This window comes from Drosophila miranda, chromosome XR (genome assembly GCF_003369915.1).
Source record: "Drosophila miranda strain MSH22 chromosome XR, D.miranda_PacBio2.1, whole genome shotgun sequence".
In the NCBI taxonomy this organism is placed as follows: domain Eukaryota; kingdom Metazoa; phylum Arthropoda; class Insecta; order Diptera; family Drosophilidae; genus Drosophila; species Drosophila miranda.
Genome location: NC_046674.1, coordinates 40,394,937 through 40,416,169, shown reverse-complemented (window position 1 = coordinate 40,416,169; position 21,233 = coordinate 40,394,937). Strand labels below are relative to the sequence as shown.

Here is a 21,233-nt window from a genome sequence, read left to right as displayed (position 1 = left end):
TCTACACATTAGACACCGTCACATACGGGACGAGGGCTGCATCATTTTTAGCGGTCCGCGCAATGCACCAGCTGGCCATCGACGAGGGTGAGTCCTACCCTCTTGGCTCAGCTGCTCTGCGGCAGGAGTTTTACGTGGATGATCTTATTTCGGGCGGTAATTCGGTCGCACAGGTCATGGACAAGATGCACCAAACATCAGCTTTACTGTCCCGTGGTAATTTTAGACTTAGGAAATGGTGCTCAGGTCACCAGGAAGTACTTGAGGGAACCCCTGAAGATGACATAGAGAAGTTCCTAAAGTTTAATGATGGAAGTGACATTGCCAAAACTCTCGGCTTAGCGTGGGACCCTGCTTCGGATCAGCTGCTTTTTGCCTTGTCCGCACTGGACACAAACTCAAAGCCATCAAAGCGGTCGGTTTTATCTACGATTGCGCGGTTCTACGACCCTCTTGGATTGATAAATCCAGTCATTGTCAGGTGCAAAATCTTCCTTCAGCAGCTTTGGAGAGAAAATTTGGATTGGGATGAAAGCCTACCCTCAGCGTTGCATTCAACTTGGATGGACTTGAGAAATAGTTTGGCAAGCATTTCTCGGATCTCATTTCCTCGCTTGGTTCTTCGTTCTAGTGTGGCTACAGAAGTTCACGGATTCTGTGATGCCAGCTTAGAAGCATATGGCGCTTGCGTGTATGTCGTGTCCAAGGAAGCCCAGTCTTTGAGCCACGTTTTGTGCTCAAAGTCGCGAGTGGCGCCGCTAAAGACTATATCGATTCCTAAGCTGGAATTAAGTGGAGCCCATTTGCTTGCGAAAATCATGCAGAATGTAAAGGACATGGGAATCTTTACAGGTCGGTTCTATTGCTGGTCGGATTCGTCAACAGCAATCTTGGATTAGGGACGAGCCAGCTAAATTTCAAGTTTTCGTGGCAAATCGAGTGGCATCAATTCAGGAGTTGACAGCAGCCATGGAATGGCGCTATGTTCCCACATCGTTAAATCCTGCTGATATTCTCTCGAGAGGCTCGCTTCCCAACCATCTTATCCAGTCAGAGCTATGGTTTTACGGCCCATCCTTTTTGCTAGGCTCCAAGGATAAGTGGCCTGTATCTCCATCTAACAACATAGCAACTTCGGAGCTTCGCAAGAGAGGATTTCTAATCACGTCTCCACATGCCGATCTCACGTCCGGATGCAAATTTGCGAATTCATTCTTTCGCATGCAGCGCACATTCGCCTACATGCATAAATTTATACATCGTCCTAGGCATCCAGGACTCACCGTTTCTGATATTCGGCAAGGAACGCATCTTCTAATTCGACACATTCAGCTGGCAAATTTGTGGATGGACATAAAGGAGATTCGGCGCAATGGTCAAGTCATGAAATCCAGTTCTATTAGTTCGCTCAACCCGTTCATCGATCATTCTGGACTACTTAGAGTTGGAGGTCGTCTTGGCAACTCATCGCTAGGATTTGACGCTCAGCACCCGCTCATTCTGCCAAAGGGACATTCCATTACCTTTGCGCTGATAAGATATTATCATGAAAGAAACCTCCATGCCGGACCTCGCGCCTTGCTATCCAAAATTCGGCTGGAATATTGGCCCATTGGAGGTGTTAAGGCAGTGTCAAGGGTCGTCAGCAGATGTGTGAGATGCTTCAGGACTAGGCCGCGCATGGTCGAACACATCATGGGAGACCTACCTAAGGAGCGTTTGGAAGGATCTCGAGCTTTTGAAGTCACTGGAGTAGATTACTGTGGACCCTTTTTCTACCGATCAGAAATCCGCACGAGGCCTCCGATCAAGTGCTACATTAGCGTATTCATCTGTTTCACTTCTAAGGCTATACACATGGAGCTCGTAAAGGATTTGACCACCGCATCGTTTCTAGGCGCACTAAAGCGTTTTACTTCCACTCGAGGAAGGCCAAGTCAAATTTGGTCGGACAATGCGACAATCTTCGTTGGGGCCAAGAACGAGCTTCTGGAGCTAAAGAAGCTTTGTCTGAGCGAACCGCATATGAAGGAGGTCCACGAATCCTACTTGGCTGACTCGATCGACTGGCGTTTCATCCCACCTCGCTCTCCGCATTTTGGCGGGTTGTGGGAAGCGGCCGTGAAGACCGCAAAATATCACCTGTACCGCTCAGTTGGACCATCTGTGCTTAGCTTCGACGAGCTGCGCACTCTGATCTGTCAGATCACTGCAATTGTTAACTCTCGCCCTTTGCTCTCGCTTTCAGAAAATCCTGATGATTTAGACGTTTTGACTCCTGCTCATCTGCTTTTAGGCGGCCTCCATGAGCAAATACTCGAGCCTGACCTAACGAAGCTGAACTACAATCGTCTGGATGGCTGGCAGCGGGTCACCCAACTACAGCAAATATTTTGGAGCGAAGAGTATCTCACTCTTTTGCAAGAGCGCGCGAAGTGGCGTACCCCCGCGCAAAACATCTGCAAGAACGACCTCGTTCTGGTGAAGGACGAAAATCTTCCTCCAATGCGTTGGCCACTGGCTAGAGTGGTCGATGTCGTTTTGGGCAAGGACGGAGTGTGTCGCGTCGCTGACCTGAAGACATCCTCAGGAAACATCAGGAGGGCCGTCACTCGGCTATGTTTGCTGCCCCTTAAGGAATCTGTTGAGAGACTAGCTCCCAACGGGGGGAGTATGTTCGGGCCAGCCGCTGAAGAATAACCGTAACTTTAACATTATTATTGTATGAGCAGAGAGAGCCGCCTATGTTGTAAAACGTTGACGTTCTGCAGAGCTGCTGCGCTCTCCCGCTAAAGGGGCTCTCTGCCGCCGCCACTTCGGCAACTACTTTGATCTGCTGCCGCCACTTCGGCAATCACTTTGATCTAACGCCGTCGTCTATAGTTTAGTTCTATGCTAACCCCTCTGCGCATTGATTGCATATCGATCTCGCATAAGGTTTATCTGGCAATAGCAAGCAATCGGCTTCCGCTAAGCCACCAAGATTAAATACGAATTATAAAGTTTAACCCGAAATCTCTTTTCATTTTTGAAACACATAGGTGCCAAAAAAGCTTGGCATCTCAAACAGAGTCACTAAATCTTCTCTTAAACAACCACTTCCATGGATGCGATGAAAACAGACCTAACTACTTCGCGTCACTTGGGTTAGGATTAAAGTCGTCTTCATTCCCCAGGCAGACAAGCCATCGCACACTGTCCCCAAAGATTTAAGACCCATAAGTCTATCGGCTTTCTTTCTGAAGACGATGGAACCGCTCCTAAGACTGCATCTCATGGCGAGTATTCCGCCTAGTTTAATCTCAGGTTCCCTGCAGGTCTATCGGATAAGAATATCCACCGAAACGGTGGACATAGAAGGCGCCTTAAACGACATCCTCCCAGCAGCCATCACGAGTGCCCTGACGGACCTGGGGGTTGATTCCCGGACGGTGAGCCTAATCGATCAGATGCATCAATGCAGGACGGCTGAGGCATTACTGGGGACGTCAACGTCCACCAGATTTGTCAACAGGACAGAGTCCTCTCGCCCCTCCTATGGAAGGTGGCAGTGAACGAACTGCTGCGGAAGACGTTACCATAGCATTCTCCGGTAAATTTTCGCAGACGCTGTGTGAGTGCATGAAAAGTAATTTCATAAAGATGTCAAAATGGGCAGACAAATGCGGGCTACGTGTTAACCCGACTACAACGGATCTTGTGCTTTTCACTAAGAAGTACAAAGTTCTGGTACTGACACCTCCAAAACTCTATGAGGAAGTGTTAGCCTGTAGCAACAATGCCAAGTATCTTGGCCTAATCCTCGACAGAAAGCTCGATTAGAAACTGAGCAAACTGGCCAGACTAAAATGGAGAGAACTCAGTAGAGTTCAATGTACTGCAGAGCTTTGCATAACTGTCGGGCTACGCCCTACTCCAGGTGAAGCCCTGGATACCGTGCTGGACCTCCTTCCCGTAGATCTCATGGGAAAGAAGGTTGCAACAGTTTCCGCCCTTAGAGTAAGAGAAGCCAAACCATCGAAAGCATCAGCGTTTGGAATCCTGACGAGACTCCCGTAAATTACCAGAGAGGACAGATTACTGTATCCCTAGTGATCAGCTCAAACTCAGCGACTGTAAATGACTGCCGCAGGTCTGAACGAGATATCTTCCTTACATGGGTACCCGGACACAGGGACATCGAGGGGAATGATGCCGCCGTCTAACTATCCAGGCAGGGCACTATGATTCCTTTCTTATCAGAGAGTTTATACCCCCTCCCCGGCTGCCGCCACAGTTAACCTAATCTAACCTTCTTTCAAATGCAGCTCGTTTCATGCAGATATCTCTATTCAGTCAGGAACTACTAATTTAGCAAGCTGAAGTGGCCGAATGTTTCACTATGCGGTGTTGCGGCGGCACGCTATTATTCGGCTCTAGCTCATCGGTTTTGGGGGTGTTTGAGCATTTGAGCGTGCGGTCGACAAACCGCTAGAAGCAAACCCGGTAGAAAACAGAAAAAAAGAGCAAGTCATAGTGGGGATGGATTTCCAATGGACCATCGAAACAACAAAATAGTGTGCAACCCCACACATCCATCCAACTGCATAAGTCATTTGCAAAGGGTCGGATCACTGACACTCTCCCGCTCGACGTTCCTCCACCGTTCAACGCACTCCACGAGCGACTCTTTCCCAAGCCTTGCTTCGTCCTCTCTGCCATATGCCAGCCCCGACGTTTTCCTTAGAGCTCCATCCATCTACAAATTACTTGTCGATAGACCCTGAACGTGAGTGAGCTAACCACAGCTTGAAATAGGTCCATCACACTCTTAAACATCAGATTCCTAGAGAGATTAATATAGAATAATGGACGGTCCACACATTCGGAACGTGGAACTATTCCGATAAGAATATTCTTTACACTTTGGGAGCTATAATCTCTATTGAACTAGTTAATCCAGTATGCGCGAAAAAGTGTTTCCACACTGAGTAAATGCAAGTCTTCGACCGGGCTAAGGCTATAATCTCAATAAAACTGGTTCATCCAGTATGCGCGGAAAAGTGTAAATGAGTAAATGTTTGTCTGAATATGTGAATTCGAGGCGATTGATGACTGCTCCGAAGTTCAATACCGTGTTGAACGATGGCAAAATCCAGTCAGCAGGGCCTCTAATCTAATTTCTGATTATGAGCTTTGCTTGGTAGTACTTTGAACTACCCTTGTACCCCTTCTACAGCGTATAGGTAGTCTTTGCTGATTGGCGCTAGACAACATATGCCCTACTGCCCCATGGATCTCTGGCAACCACCACCATTGGCAACTAAAGCAAAATTTGTTGCTTTAATTATTTTCCTAATTCGTGATTAGATATTTGCAATATTTGTAATTGGATACATTTAATAATTTAACTTAATTAGGTTTTTTTCTCGTCATCGTAATTCTTTCTTTCTATCTCTTTCTTCTTCTTAATATCATTCTCTTTAACAATTTTCTTTCTTCATATTTTTATCTTTACCATTGAAATTTCAATTAATTTCACTCTCGCATAACACAACCGCCTGAAAAAATTATTAGTTAAGCAATAACAAAAGAATATTATCTAAAATAAACAAGGGGGAGCATTGTGAGTCGCTGCTGCTACCACAAATCTATATTTATACCCGATACTTGGTGAGTATGGCTCTTCTCCGGCAGACGGCGCTAATAGGCTCTGCACACTGAGCCCATCCCGGGGGAATGGTGGGATTTTTTGACAGATGTGAAACTCCGATTCACACTGCCACCATTCACCATCCACCATCCGTCAAAAGCAGCTGATGCCAATAACAAGTTCATTAAATTTGCGCGGAAGATTTATTAATTCTTGGTTCTTATAATGGATGATGAAGATATAGCAATTATTTCGGCTGTGGTTCAACAGCAAAATATTTTCTTGCACCAACTAATAATGTTGCTGTCAATGAATAATGATGATGACGATGATGACTTTAACATTGACGAGGATGAGATGACCCAGATGACTGCCATAAAAACACAAAAGCCAGGAAGATTTTGGTCGTTTGTGAGTACTTCTACTAACTTCAACCATAGTTTAAAGTACAAGGACATATTTTATGGTTTTAGAAGCGGTTCGGGACATTTTGGGAGAAAGATGTACCAGAAAACAACGAGGCGTTTTTCAAAGAGAGTTTCCGAATGGAGAGGCCCTGCTTTGATATTTTAGTGAATCGGCTTGAAGTGCTGCGAAAGAAGGACACCAACTCCCTAGCTGCAATTCCTTTGGAAAAGCGCATCGCCATTGCGCTATACACTTTGGGCTCGTCATCTGAGTACCGAACAGTTGGCAGGCTTTTCGGTGTAGCTCCAAACAGTGTGTGTAATATCCTGCACGAGTTTTGCAGAGCACTTATCGACGAGTTTTCGAAGGAGTACATGTCGCCCAATCACCTAACTTCCGACAAAATTGATGAGTGCGTAAAGGGATTCGAGGCAATTGGGTTTCCTCAGTGCCTAGGTGCAATTGGTAGGAAATCAATAAGAACTTCAGCAATATGTTTACATATAAATTGGTTTTTAAACTTCCTTTTTATTCTAGATGGATGCCACATCGAAATAAAACCACCAGCAGCTGAGGCAGTAGACCACCATAACTATAAGGGCTGGTATTCCACAGTCTTGTTTGCCCTAGTGGATTATAGGTATGCAAATATCTTGCACAAAAATATGTATTTAGCAAGTTGGTTTAATGTCCTAAATTATTTAAATCCGATTCTTTTTAGATACAGATTTACATATGTAAATATCGGCTCTGCAGGAAGGTGCAATGACCCGATGATATACCACAAGTCAAGCCTTGCAAAACATATCGAAGCATCGGCATTACTCCAAGAGAAAGCCAAGGAAATAAGCGGAGTAAACGTCCCTGTAATGCTCATCGGGGACTCGGCATTTAGGTTTTCTAAAAAGCTGATTAAACCTTACCCGTTTTCCACAGTCGCCTCTTTGGAACAGCGCATGTTTAACTACAACCTTTCCAAAGCTAGGCGAGTGGTGGAAAATGCATTTGGGCATTTAAAAGCCAGATTTCGAATAATTGGAAAAGGTCTTGATAGCCACCACAAAAATAATAGCGCCATAATAATGAGCTGTTGTATTTTACACAATATATTAAATATGCACAACAGCGCGATTAATGAAAATTGGGAGCTTGCAACAAACGAACAGCCCGATACCAGCAACAAATCTGCTGACTTTAATCAGTCAGCAGAACAGATACGATCTGCAATTGGTCAGCTGTCCTTCCGAGCGGTTCTGTTGTTGTTTTTGTTTTTTGTTAATTTTGTCACAATCATTGTTTACGTTTTCGCAGTGAATACCATTTTTCCATTGTGAATGACAATTATTCAGAGTTGCATTTGAAAACCATCGGCTAACTATCGCATAGAAACGTGCGGTTTAGGAACATCCAAAATGGATGGTGGACTAACTGGGAAACTTTCGGAACGGCAAAACCTTACGGACCATCCCCGAAATGGATGGTGGATGGGGGATGGTCGTCAGTGTGAATAGCCTATAACAGTGAACGACAAAGAGTGCGTGCGAGAGATATAAATCAGTCAAAACGTGTCGTCAGGTGCTGCGTATTTGATCCAGATTCGGCCATTTGGTAGATATGGTAATTTTCTATAATTATGCGTTTGTGAAGGCACAACCTTCACAACAGGGCAGCAACACCATCCCCTGGAGGGACAACTTATGATTTTCCTTATAAATACTCATTATATTTTTTGACCCACCAACAGACAATGACATGAATTTTGATTTACCCTCCCCTCTGTAGATACCTCCCCAAATATATTAAGAAATAGATTAAGGAAACCCAAAACGACGAGGCCTTTTAATTTCTATAGGGTAAAAGAACACGGAACCAGTACCAAGAACCAACCAGAGCATCACCAGTGGTGGACCTACCGCAACACAGCAGCAGCGCACCACGGAAACGAAGAGAAAAGCACAAAAGAGAGGGAAACGGAGAGAGAGCCAACGATCGCTCCCACTCTCACACCCACGCATCCAAAGCCAGAGAGCCAACGGCCAACACAACAGCAGCGCCACGATCACCAAGAGAAATGGCACAAAAGAGACGGAAACAGAGAGAGCCGATCGATCTCACACCCACGCAGCCGAAGGGCCGACGGCGATACGCCCAAGAGGCCGGGAGCCGAAAGCTGCGAAGCAGCGAAGCGGCAGAGAAGCTGCAGAAAAAGATAAGAATGACCCGGTCCAGGGGGAGCGAGACTCGAGAGTGATTTCCGAACTCCCACGCGGAACAGTCGAGCCACGGAAAGGCAATATCAAAAAGTGATCGTAAAGTGACAGGAATGTGACAGGAAAGTGAACGCCACGAGGATCATCAGCAGCAGGAGCCAGGAGACAGCTGGACATCGGCGCGGGGAGAAAAGGGTGAGCCACCTCACGTATGTGAGCAGGTAAGTCATCGGTGCGTTAGGTGTTGGAGCTTAATGGCTTCTCCATGTACTTGCATGTACATTTTTGGCAGTTGCCCCTCTCCCACACCCTTCCGATCCCTGACCCGAACCTCTTTCCCCGACACGCATGACCCCCGACGCACATTTCTGCAGCTCCCAAGCATGGGTTCACCCACGCCTCGTGGCCGGGCCAGGCCCAACCGCCCCACGATCAACCCCACGGGCGCGCTTTCGCCACGAACGGCTCTCCCCTTAGGTCCTCACACAAAAAATATTGCTGTGGGGAAGGACCGGGCCCTGGACAGACTGAGAAGCTGTACCTCGGCCTGAGAACTTCCTTACACGTTCTTAATTTTGTCGTATCTTCAAAGTTGTGGATGCCACAGATTTTCGTTCTTTGTGGAGGCGGAAGGGGTTGGGGCGAAATTTTGAAATAAACTTGTAACAGTGAGATTTAACAGGAGTGTGGATTCCAAATTTGGTTACTCTAGCTCTTACAGTCTCTGAGATCTAGCGATCGGCAAAGCCACCGTGAAACGTGTGTGTTAGAGAGAGATAGAACGAGAGAAAATTAAATTGTTTTCTTCTTTCTGGCTATAACAATGGTTCTGCGTTTGGTTCTGGTTAAGATTCTGCAGTCCAGAAGATGTGTCATTCTCTACGATTCTGAGTTTTTCGTTTCCTCATATTTTTAAAATTGTGGATGCCACAGATTTTCTTCCTTTGTTTGGAAATACACTTGTCACAGTGACATATCACATAAGTCTGGATACAAAATGTCGTTGCTCAAGATCTTATCGTCTCTGATAACTAGTCGCTCATAGGGACGGACAAACAGACATGACTCAATCGACTCTGCTATTTATCGTCCAAAAATATATATACTTTATGGGGTCGGCAACGCTTCCTGACACACATCCATTTTCACCAAAAATCTAACATACCCCTTTACTCGTTTTGAGTATCGGGTATAATATATAAAGATTTAATTAAAATTTTTTATAAGGGCTAAGGTTTCTTCTTTTCTAATAACGGACCAACAACGAGACGAAGAAGTCAACAAACGCAATAATCAAAACAAACACCGTAACATTAAGTGCGGTTTCTTTGCTGGTTGCATCGTTCTCTCTCTCCACACGATTACACGTCGCTCAACCGCATACCCTATCTCGGCTTTGAAGATTGTGCCTTTTTGCCAATCAATTTCACATAGTTATTTCGGGTAATTATACCCGATACTCAAAATGAGTATTGGGGTATATTAGATTTGTGGTAAAAGTGGATGTGTGTAACGTCCAGAAGGAATCGTTTCCGACCCCATAAAGTATATATATTCTTGATCAGCATCAATAGCCGAGTCGATTGAGCCATGTCTGTCTGTCAGTCTGTCCGTCCGTCCGTCCGTCTGTCCGTCCCCTTCAGCGCCTAGTTCTCAAAGACTATAAGAGCTAGAGCAACGATGTTTTGGATCCAGACTTCTGTGATATGTCACTGCTACAAAAATATTTCAAAACTTCGCCCCGCCCACTTCCGCCCCCACAAAGGACGAAAATCTGTGGCATCCACAATTTTAAATATATGAGAAAACCAAAAACGTAGAGTTGTAGAGAATGACCATATCTTTAAGACTGCGGAATCTGAATTGGATCGTATTATTATTATAGCCAGCATCAAGAAAACAATTTCATTCTTTCTCGCCCTGTCTCTCTCTAACACACACGTAGCATAGGCGGCTTTGCTTAGAGTAAAACATTAGCGCCTAGATCTCAGAGACTACAAAAGCTAGAGCAACCAAATTTAGTATCCACACTCCTAATATATCGGACCGAGACGAGTTTGTTTCAAAATTTCGCCACACCCCCTTCCGCCCCCGCAAAGGACGAAAATCTGGGGATATTCAAAAATCTCAGAGACTATTAAGGCTAGAGTAACCAAATTTGGTATCCGCACTCCTGTTAGATTTTACTATAAAACGTGTATCTCAAAGTTTCGCCCCACCCCCTTCCGCCCACACAAAGGACGAAAATCTGTTGCATCCACAATATTGCACATTCGAGAAAACTTAATATTCTGACTATATACCAGAAGTCAAGCCTTGCAAAACATATCGAAGCATCGGCATTACTCCAAGAGAAAGCCAAGGAAATAAGCGGAGTAAACGTCCCTGTAATGCTTATCGGGGACTCGGCATTTAGGTTTTTTAAAAAGCTGATGAAACCTTACCCGTTTTCCACAGTCGCCTCTTTGGAACAGCGCACGTTTAACTACAACCTTTCCAAAGCAGGCGAGTGGTGGAAAATGCATTTGGGCATTTAAAAGCCAGATTTCGAATAATTGGAAAAGGTCTTGATAGCCACCACAAAAATAATAGCGCCATAATAATGAGCTGTTGTATTTTACACAATATATTAAATATGCACAACAGCGCGATTAATGAAAATTGGGAGCTTGCAACAAATGAGCAGCGCGAACAGCCCGATACCAGCAACAGTTCTGCTGACTTTAATCAGTCAGCAGAACAGATACGATCTGCAATCGCAAAATATTGTGTAGACCGTAATGAAAATTAAAAACTTATTTATTTTTATTTTTTAAAACTTCTAATAAGTCGTTCTGGAATTTTGTTTGGGTGCTGATCAAGTCCTGCACCATCTTCTCCTGCCTAACGTCGTGCTCCTCCTTCTTTCTGTGGTGGTCCTTTTGTTGTTCGAGACGCTCCTGGGCGAACTCTGCCAGCCACGAAATGTCGGTCTTTTTCTTTTTCTTTGGCGGACGCCCAGACAAGGTGCTGGAGCTACAAGATCCGTACAGGTCCATCGCAATAATATCCGAAAAGTACTCATCAGGATCTGCAATGAACACCTTAAATGAAATATATTTTTTTAGCACTAAATTAATAAAACTTACTGTCGTTGTCCAATGTGCTCTGCTCCATGTTGTTTGCACTCAAGATGCCAAATCAGCGAACTTCAGTTCAGCGCCCTGAATGTGACGGTCAACCGGCGGTAATCTGATATCTTGCACATGCCGCAAGATCAGCATTATCGCTTATGCCAAGTCGGCTTACCGACTGTAGCTTTGTAGCTCTAAGTACATATATTTTGTAGCTTTGCATTCTTTGGCAATTAAATACTTTTGATTCAGCTTATGCCCCAGCTTGCTGGTGGCTCCTAGTTTTAGTTCTGTTCTTATAACGAAAGCTAACGCTTGTTAATAAACCTTGCTCCGGCAACCAGCCGTAAACACTTTGAATTATTAATTCTATACCACTGTACCACAAGGCCAGTGATAAGAGAGACAGTTATCTCTCCAACATAATCTTCATAAAGGATTCTATACCACGGAACCCGCACGAGGACCACCGCATCAAGCAGCTAAGGCTACTTGGACATACGGACAACTTAATTTACACATGTGAATTTTTGCGAGGTCCGCGCAAATCTTCAATTTTCTCCTTCCATATGTCAATCAGCAGGCTCTCAAGCGCGGCACTCCATTTCACCCTGCCGCCTGCTGTTGTTCTCTTGTTTGCTGCATTGTGTAATAATATTATATATTATAAATTATTATATATTGTTTTTTGTTAATTTTGTCACAATCATTGTTTACGTTTTCGCAGTGAATACCATTTTTCCATTGTGAATGACAATTATTCAGAGTTGCATTTGAAAACCATCGGCTGACTATCGCATAGAAACGTGCGGTTTAGGAACATCCAAAATGGATGGTGGACTAACTGGGAAACTTTCGGAACGGCAAAACCTTACGGACCATCCCCGAAATGGATGGTGGATGGGGGATGGTCGTCAGTGTGAATAGCCTATAACAGTGAACGACAAAGAGTGCGTGCGAGAGATATAAATCAGTCAAAACGTGTCGTCAGGTGCTGCGTATTTGATCTAGATTCGGCCATTTGGTAGATATGGTAATTTTCTATAATTATGCGTTTGTGAAGGCACAACCTTCACAACAGGGCAGCAACACCATCCCCTGGAGGGACAACTTATGATTTTCCTTATAAATACTCATTATATTTTTTGACCCACCAACAGACAATGACATGAATTTTGATTTACCCTCCCCTCTGTAGATACCTCCCCAAATATATTAAGAAATAGATTAAGGAAACCCAAAACGACGAGGCCTTTTAATTTCTATAGGGTAAAAGAACACGGAACCAGTACCAAGAACCAACCAGAGCATCACCAGTGGTGGACCTACCGCAACACAGCAGCAGCGCACCACGGAAACGAAGAGAAAAGCACAAAAGAGAGGGAAACGGAGAGAGAGCCAACGATCGCTCCCACTCTCACACCCACGCATCCAAAGCCAGAGAGCCAACGGCCAACACAACAGCAGCGCCACGATCACCAAGAGAAATGGCACAAAAGAGACGGAAACAGAGAGAGCCGATCGATCTCACACCCACGCAGCCGAAGGGCCGACGGCGATACGCCCAAGAGGCCGGGAGCCGAAAGCTGCGAAGCAGCGAAGCGGCAGAGAAGCTGCAGAAAAAGATAAGAATGACCCGGTCCAGGGGAGCGAGACTCGAGAGTGATTTCCGAACTCCCACGCGGAACAGTCGAGCCACGGAAAGGCAATATCAAAAAGTGATCGTAAAGTGACAGGAATGTGACAGGAAAGTGAACGCCACGAGGATCATCAGCAGCAGGAGCCAGGAGACAGCTGGACATCGGCGCGGGGAGAAAAGGGTGAGCCACCTCACGTATGTGAGCAGGTAAGTCATCGGTGCGTTAGGTGTTGGAGCTTAATGGCTTCTCCATGTACTTGCATGTACATTTTTGGCAGTTGCCCCTCTCCCACACCCTTCCGATCCCTGACCCGAACCTCTTTCCCCGACACGCATGACCCCCGACGCACATTTCTGCAGCTCCCAAGCATGGGTTCACCCACGCCTCGTGGCCGGGCCAGGCCCAACCGCCCCACGATCAACCCCACGGGCGCGCTTTCGCCACGAACGGCTCTCCCCTTAGGTCCTCACACAAAAAATATTGCTGTGGGGAAGGACCGGGCCCTGGACAGACTGAGAAGCTGTACCTCGGCCTGAGAACTTCCTTACACGTTCTTAATTTTGTCGTATCTTCAAAGTTGTGGATGCCACAGATTTTCGTTCTTTGTGGAGGCGGAAGGGGTTGGGGCGAAATTTTGAAATAAACTTGTAACAGTGAGATTTAACAGGAGTGTGGATTCCAAATTTGGTTACTCTAGCTCTTACAGTCTCTGAGATCTAGCGATCGGCAAAGCCACCGTGAAACGTGTGTGTTAGAGAGAGATAGAACGAGAGAAAATTAAATTGTTTTCTTCTTTCTGGCTATAACAATGGTTCTGCGTTTGGTTCTGGTTAAGATTCTGCAGTCCAGAAGATGTGTCATTCTCTACGATTCTGAGTTTTTCGTTTCCTCATATTTTTAAAATTGTGGATGCCACAGATTTTCTTCCTTTGTTTGGAAATACACTTGTCACAGTGACATATCACATAAGTCTGGATACAAAATGTCGTTGCTCAAGATCTTATCGTCTCTGATAACTAGTCGCTCATAGGGACGGACAAACAGACATGACTCAATCGACTCTGCTATTTATCGTCCAAAAATATATATACTTTATGGGGTCGGCAACGCTTCCTGACACACATCCATTTTCACCAAAAATCTAACATACCCCTTTACTCGTTTTGAGTATCGGGTATAATATATAAAGATTTAATTAAAATTTTTTATAAGGGCTAAGGTTTCTTCTTTTCTAATAACGGACCAACAACGAGACGAAGAAGTCAACAAACGCAATAATCAAAACAAACACCGTAACATTAAGTGCGGTTTCTTTGCTGGTTGCATCGTTCTCTCTCTCCACACGATTACACGTCGCTCAACCGCATACCCTATCTCGGCTTTGAAGATTGTGCCTTTTTGCCAATCAATTTCACATAGTTATTTCGGGTAATTATACCCGATACTCAAAATGAGTATTGGGGTATATTAGATTTGTGGTAAAAGTGGATGTGTGTAACGTCCAGAAGGAATCGTTTCCGACCCCATAAAGTATATATATTCTTGATCAGCATCAATAGCCGAGTCGATTGAGCCATGTCTGTCTGTCAGTCTGTCCGTCCGTCCGTCCGTCTGTCCGTCCCCTTCAGCGCCTAGTTCTCAAAGACTATAAGAGCTAGAGCAACGATGTTTTGGATCCAGACTTCTGTGATATGTCACTGCTACAAAAATATTTCAAAACTTCGCCCCGCCCACTTCCGCCCCCACAAAGGACGAAAATCTGTGGCATCCACAATTTTAAATATATGAGAAAACCAAAAACGTAGAGTTGTAGAGAATGACCATATCTTTAAGACTGCGGAATCTGAATTGGATCGTATTATTATTATAGCCAGCATCAAGAAAACAATTTCATTCTTTCTCGCCCTGTCTCTCTCTAACACACACGTAGCATAGGCGGCTTTGCTTAGAGTAAAACATTAGCGCCTAGATCTCAGAGACTACAAAAGCTAGAGCAACCAAATTTGGTATCCACACTCCTAATATATCGGACCGAGACGAGTTTGTTTCAAAATTTCGCCACACCCCCTTCCGCCCCCGCAAAGGACGAAAATCTGGGGATATTCAAAAATCTCAGAGACTATTAAGGCTAGAGTAACCAAATTTGGTATCCGCACTCCTGTTAGATTTTACTATAAAACGTGTATCTCAAAGTTTCGCCCCACCCCCTTCCGCCCACACAAAGGACGAAAATCTGTTGCATCCACAATATTGCACATTCGAGAAAACTTAATATTCTGACTATATACCAGAAGTCAAGCCTTGCAAAACATATCGAAGCATCGGCATTACTCCAAGAGAAAGCCAAGGAAATAAGCGGAGTAAACGTCCCTGTAATGCTTATCGGGGACTCGGCATTTAGGTTTTTTAAAAAGCTGATGAAACCTTACCCGTTTTCCACAGTCGCCTCTTTGGAACAGCGCACGTTTAACTACAACCTTTCCAAAGCAGGCGAGTGGTGGAAAATGCATTTGGGCATTTAAAAGCCAGATTTCGAATAATTGGAAAAGGTCTTGATAGCCACCACAAAAATAATAGCGCCATAATAATGAGCTGTTGTATTTTACACAATATATTAAATATGCACAACAGCGCGATTAATGAAAATTGGGAGCTTGCAACAAATGAGCAGCGCGAACAGCCCGATACCAGCAACAGTTCTGCTGACTTTAATCAGTCAGCAGAACAGATACGATCTGCAATCGCAAAATATTGTGTAGACCGTAATGAAAATTAAAAACTTATTTATTTTTATTTTTTAAAACTTCTAATAAGTCGTTCTGGAATTTTGTTTGGGTGCTGATCAAGTCCTGCACCATCTTCTCCTGCCTAACGTCGTGCTCCTCCTTCTTTCTGTGGTGGTCCTTTTGTTGTTCGAGACGCTCCTGGGCGAACTCTGCCAGCCACGAAATGTCGGTCTTTTTCTTTTTCTTTGGCGGACGCCCAGACAAGGTGCTGGAGCTACAAGATCCGTACAGGTCCATCGCAATAATATCCGAAAAGTACTCATCAGGATCTGCAATGAACACCTTAAATGAAATATATTTTTTTAGCAATAAATTAATAAAACTTACTGTCGTTGTCCAATGTGCTCTGCTCCATGTTGTTTGCACTCAAGATGCCAAATCAGCGAACTTCAGTTCAGCGCCCTGAATGTGACGGTCAACCGGCGGTAATCTGATATCTTGCACATGCCGCAAGATCAGCATTATCGCTTATGCCAAGTCGGCTTACCGACTGTAGCTTTGTAGCTCTAAGTACATATATTTTGTAGCTTTGCATTCTTTGGCAATTAAATACTTTTGATTCAGCTTATGCCCCAGCTTGCTGGTGGCTCCTAGTTTTAGTTCTGTTCTTATAACGAAAGCTAACGCTTGTTAATAAACCTTGCTCCGGCAACCAGCCGTAAACACTTTGAATTATTAATTCTATACCACTGTACCACAAGGCCAGTGATAAGAGAGACAGTTATCTCTCCAACATAATCTTCATAAAGGATTCTATACCACGGAACCCGCACGAGGACCACCGCATCAAGCAGCTAAGGCTACTTGGACATACGGACAACTTAATTTACACATGTGAATTTTTGCGAGGTCCGCGCAAATCTTCAATTTTCTCCTTCCATATGTCAATCAGCAGGCTCTCAAGCGCGGCACTCCATTTCACCCTGCCGCCTGCTGTTGTTCTCTTGTTTGCTGCATTGTGTAATAATATTATATATTATAAATTATTATATATTGTTTTTTGTTAATTTTGTCACAATCATTGTTTACGTTTTCGCAGTGAATACCATTTTTCCATTGTGAATGACAATTATTCAGAGTTGCATTTGAAAACCATCGGCTGACTATCGCATAGAAACGTGCGGTTTAGGAACATCCAAAATGGATGGTGGACTAACTGGGAAACTTTCGGAACGGCAAAACCTTACGGACCATCCCCGAAATGGATGGTGGATGGGGGATGGTCGTCAGTGTGAATAGCCTATAACAGTGAACGACAAAGAGTGCGTGCGAGAGATATAAATCAGTCAAAACGTGTCGTCAGGTGCTGCGTATTTGATCTAGATTCGGCCATTTGGTAGATATGGTAATTTTCTATAATTATGCGTTTGTGAAGGCACAACCTTCACAACAGGGCAGCAACACCATCCCCTGGAGGGACAACTTATGATTTTCCTTATAAATACTCATTATATTTTTTGACCCACCAACAGACAATGACATGAATTTTGATTTACCCTCCCCTCTGTAGATACCTCCCCAAATATATTAAGAAATAGATTAAGGAAACCCAAAACGACGAGGCCTTTTAATTTCTATAGGGTAAAAGAACACGGAACCAGTACCAAGAACCAACCAGAGCATCACCAGTGGTGGACCTACCGCAACACAGCAGCAGCGCACCACGGAAACGAAGAGAAAAGCACAAAAGAGAGGGAAACGGAGAGAGAGCCAACGATCGCTCCCACTCTCACACCCACGCATCCAAAGCCAGAGAGCCAACGGCCAACACAACAGCAGCGCCACGATCACCAAGAGAAATGGCACAAAAGAGACGGAAACAGAGAGAGCCGATCGATCTCACACCCACGCAGCCGAAGGGCCGACGGCGATACGCCCAAGAGGCCGGGAGCCGAAAGCTGCGAAGCAGCGAAGCGGCAGAGAAGCTGCAGAAAAAGATAAGAATGACCCGGTCCAGGGGGAGCGAGACTCGAGAGTGATTTCCGAACTCCCACGCGGAACAGTCGAGCCACGGAAAGGCAATATCAAAAAGTGATCGTAAAGTGACAGGAATGTGACAGGAAAGTGAACGCCACGAGGATCATCAGCAGCAGGAGCCAGGAGACAGCTGGACATCGGCGCGGGGAGAAAAGGGTGAGCCACCTCACGTATGTGAGCAGGTAAGTCATCGGTGCGTTAGGTGTTGGAGCTTAATGGCTTCTCCATGTACTTGCATGTACATTTTTGGCAGTTGCCCCTCTCCCACACCCTTCCGATCCCTGACCCGAACCTCTTTCCCCGACACGCATGACCCCCGACGCACATTTCTGCAGCTCCCAAGCATGGGTTCACCCACGCCTCGTGGCCGGGCCAGGCCCAACCGCCCCACGATCAACCCCACGGGCGCGCTTTCGCCACGAACGGCTCTCCCCTTAGGTCCTCACACAAAAAATATTGCTGTGGGGAAGGACCGGGCCCTGGACAGACTGAGAAGCTGTACCTCGGCCTGAGAACTTCCTTACACGTTCTTAATTTTGTCGTATCTTCAAAGTTGTGGATGCCACAGATTTTCGTTCTTTGTGGAGGCGGAAGGGGTTGGGGCGAAATTTTGAAATAAACTTGTAACAGTGAGATTTAACAGGAGTGTGGATTCCAAATTTGGTTACTCTAGCTCTTACAGTCTCTGAGATCTAGCGATCGGCAAAGCCACCGTGAAACGTGTGTGTTAGAGAGAGATAGAACGAGAGAAAATTAAATTGTTTTCTTCTTTCTGGCTATAACAATGGTTCTGCGTTTGGTTCTGGTTAAGATTCTGCAGTCCAGAAGATGTGTCATTCTCTACGATTCTGAGTTTTTCGTTTCCTCATATTTTTAAAATTGTGGATGCCACAGATTTTCTTCCTTTGTTTGGAAATACACTTGTCACAGTGACATATCACATAAGTCTGGATACAAAATGTCGTTGCTCAAGATCTTATCGTCTCTGATAACTAGTCGCTCATAGGGACGGACAAACAGACATGACTCAATCGACTCTGCTATTTATCGTCCAAAAATATATATACTTTATGGGGTCGGCAACGCTTCCTGACACACATCCATTTTCACCAAAAATCTAACATACCCCTTTACTCGTTTTGAGTATCGGGTATAATATATAAAGATTTAATTAAAATTTTTTATAAGGGCTAAGGTTTCTTCTTTTCTAATAACGGACCAACAACGAGACGAAGAAGTCAACAAACGCAATAATCAAAACAAACACCGTAACATTAAGTGCGGTTTCTTTGCTGGTTGCATCGTTCTCTCTCTCCACACGATTACACGTCGCTCAACCGCATACCCTATCTCGGCTTTGAAGATTGTGCCTTTTTGCCAATCAATTTCACATAGTTATTTCGGGTAATTATACCCGATACTCAAAATGAGTATTGGGGTATATTAGATTTGTGGTAAAAGTGGATGTGTGTAACGTCCAGAAGGAATCGTTTCCGACCCCATAAAGTATATATATTCTTGATCAGCATCAATAGCCGAGTCGATTGAGCCATGTCTGTCTGTCCGTCTGTCCGTCCGTCCGTCTGTCCGTCCCCTTCAGCGCCTAGTTCTCAAAGACTATAAGAGCTAGAGCAACGATGTTTTGGATCCAGACTTCTGTGTTATGTCACTGGTACAAAAATATTTCAAAACTTCGCCCCGCCCACTTCCGCCCCCACAAAGGACGAAAATCTGTGGCATCCACAATTTTAAAGATATGAGAAAACCAAAAACGTAGAGTTGTAGAGAATGACCATATCTTTAAGACTGCGGAATCTGAATTGGATCGTATTATTATTATAGCCAGCATCAAGAAAACAATATCATTTTTTCTCGCCCTGTCTCTCTCTAACACACACGTAGCATAGGCGGCTTTGCTTAGAGTAAAACATTAGCGCCTAGATCTCAGAGACTACAAAAGCTAGAGCAACCAAATTTGGTATCCACACTCCTAATATATCGGACCGAGACGAGTTTGTTTCAAAATTTCGCCACACCCCCTTCCGCCCCCACAAAGGACGAAAATCTGGGGATATTCAAAAATCTCAGAGACTATTAAGGCTAGAGTAACCAAATTTGGTATCCGCACTTCTGTTAGATCTCACTATAAAACGTATATCTCAGAATTTCGCCCCACCCTTTTCCGCCCCCACAAAGGACGAAAATCTGTTGCATCCACAATATTGCACATTCGAGAAAACTAAAAACGCAGAATCATAGATAATGACCATATCTATCAGATTGCTGAATCTGGATCAGATCAGATCATTTTTATAGCCAATAGGAACAAATCAATTTGCAGTGGCTACGCAGCGCCCGACGTCACGCTCAGACTGATTTTCTGTCTCTCTCGCACGCACTCTTTGTCGTGTCGTTTAATATTAGCGGCGTCTGCCGGAGGAGAGCCATACTGATTTAGTATCGGGTATAACCGTAGAGTTGCGGTGTCCGCAGCAACTCACAACGTTCCCCCTCGTTTTTATACCCGATACTCAAAATGAGTATTGGGGTATATTAGATTTGTGGTAAAAGTGGATGTGTGTAACGTCCAGAAGGAATCGTTTCCGACCCCATAAAGTATATATATTTTTGATCAGCATCAATAGCCGAGTCGATTGAGCCCTGTCTGTCTGTCCGTCTGTCCGTCCGTCCGTCCGTCCGTCCGTCCGTCCCCTTCAGCGCCTAGTGCTCAAAGACTATAAGATCTAGAGCAACGATGTTTTGGATCCAGACTTCTGTGATATGTCACTGCTACAAAAATATTTCAAAACTTCGCCCCGCCCACTTCCGCCTCCACAAAGGACGAAAATCTGTGGCATCCACATTTTTAAAGATACGATAAAACCAAAAACGCAGAATCGTAGAGGATGACTATATGTTCTAGAGTGTAAAATCTGAACCAGATCGTATAATTATTATAGCCAGAATCAAGAAAACAATTTCATTCTTTCTCGCTCTGTCTCTCTCTAACACACAGGTTCTTGGTCGGCTTTGCCAATTGCAAAATATGAGTTCAAGGATCTCAGAACCTATAAGAGCCAGAGCAACCAAATTTGGTATCCACACTCCTGTGATATCGGACCTTGACCGTTTCGTGTCCAAATTTCGCCACACCCCCTTCCGCCCCCGCAAAGGACGAAAATCTGGGGCATCCATAAATCTCAGAGACTATTAAGGCTAGAGTAACCAAATTTGGTATCCGCACTTCTGTTAGATCTCACTATAAAACGTATATCTCAGAATTTCGCCCCACCCTTTTCCGCCCCCACAAAGGACGAAAATCTGTTGCATCCACAATATTGCACATTCGAGAAAACTAAAAACGCAGAATCATAGATAATGACCATATCTATCAGATTGCTGAATCTGGATCAGATCAGATCATTTTTATAGGCAAAAGGAACAAATCAATTTGCACTGGCTACGCA

General features: G+C 44.6%; 2 protein-coding genes across 2 annotated transcripts; both read right to left on the bottom strand.

The window, feature by feature from the left end:
• Positions 1–10,847: 10,847 nt before the first annotated feature.
• On the bottom strand, positions 10,848–12,142 carry LOC108164763. Its single transcript, XM_017300674.2, has 2 exons — positions 11,379–12,142; positions 10,848–11,320 (listed from the first exon to the last, which is right to left on the bottom strand). Exons 1-2 carry the CDS (start codon positions 11,404–11,406, stop codon positions 11,046–11,048), a joined length of 303 nt encoding a protein of 100 aa, XP_017156163.2. The 5' UTR covers positions 11,407–12,142; the 3' UTR covers positions 10,848–11,045.
• Positions 12,143–15,585: 3,443 nt separating this feature from the next.
• LOC117186332 lies at positions 15,586–16,880 on the bottom strand. Its single transcript, XM_033386986.1, has 2 exons — positions 16,117–16,880; positions 15,586–16,058 (listed from the first exon to the last, which is right to left on the bottom strand). Exons 1-2 carry the CDS (start codon positions 16,142–16,144, stop codon positions 15,784–15,786), a joined length of 303 nt encoding a protein of 100 aa, XP_033242877.1. The 5' UTR covers positions 16,145–16,880; the 3' UTR covers positions 15,586–15,783.
• Between the last annotated feature and the right edge of the window lie 4,353 nt (positions 16,881–21,233).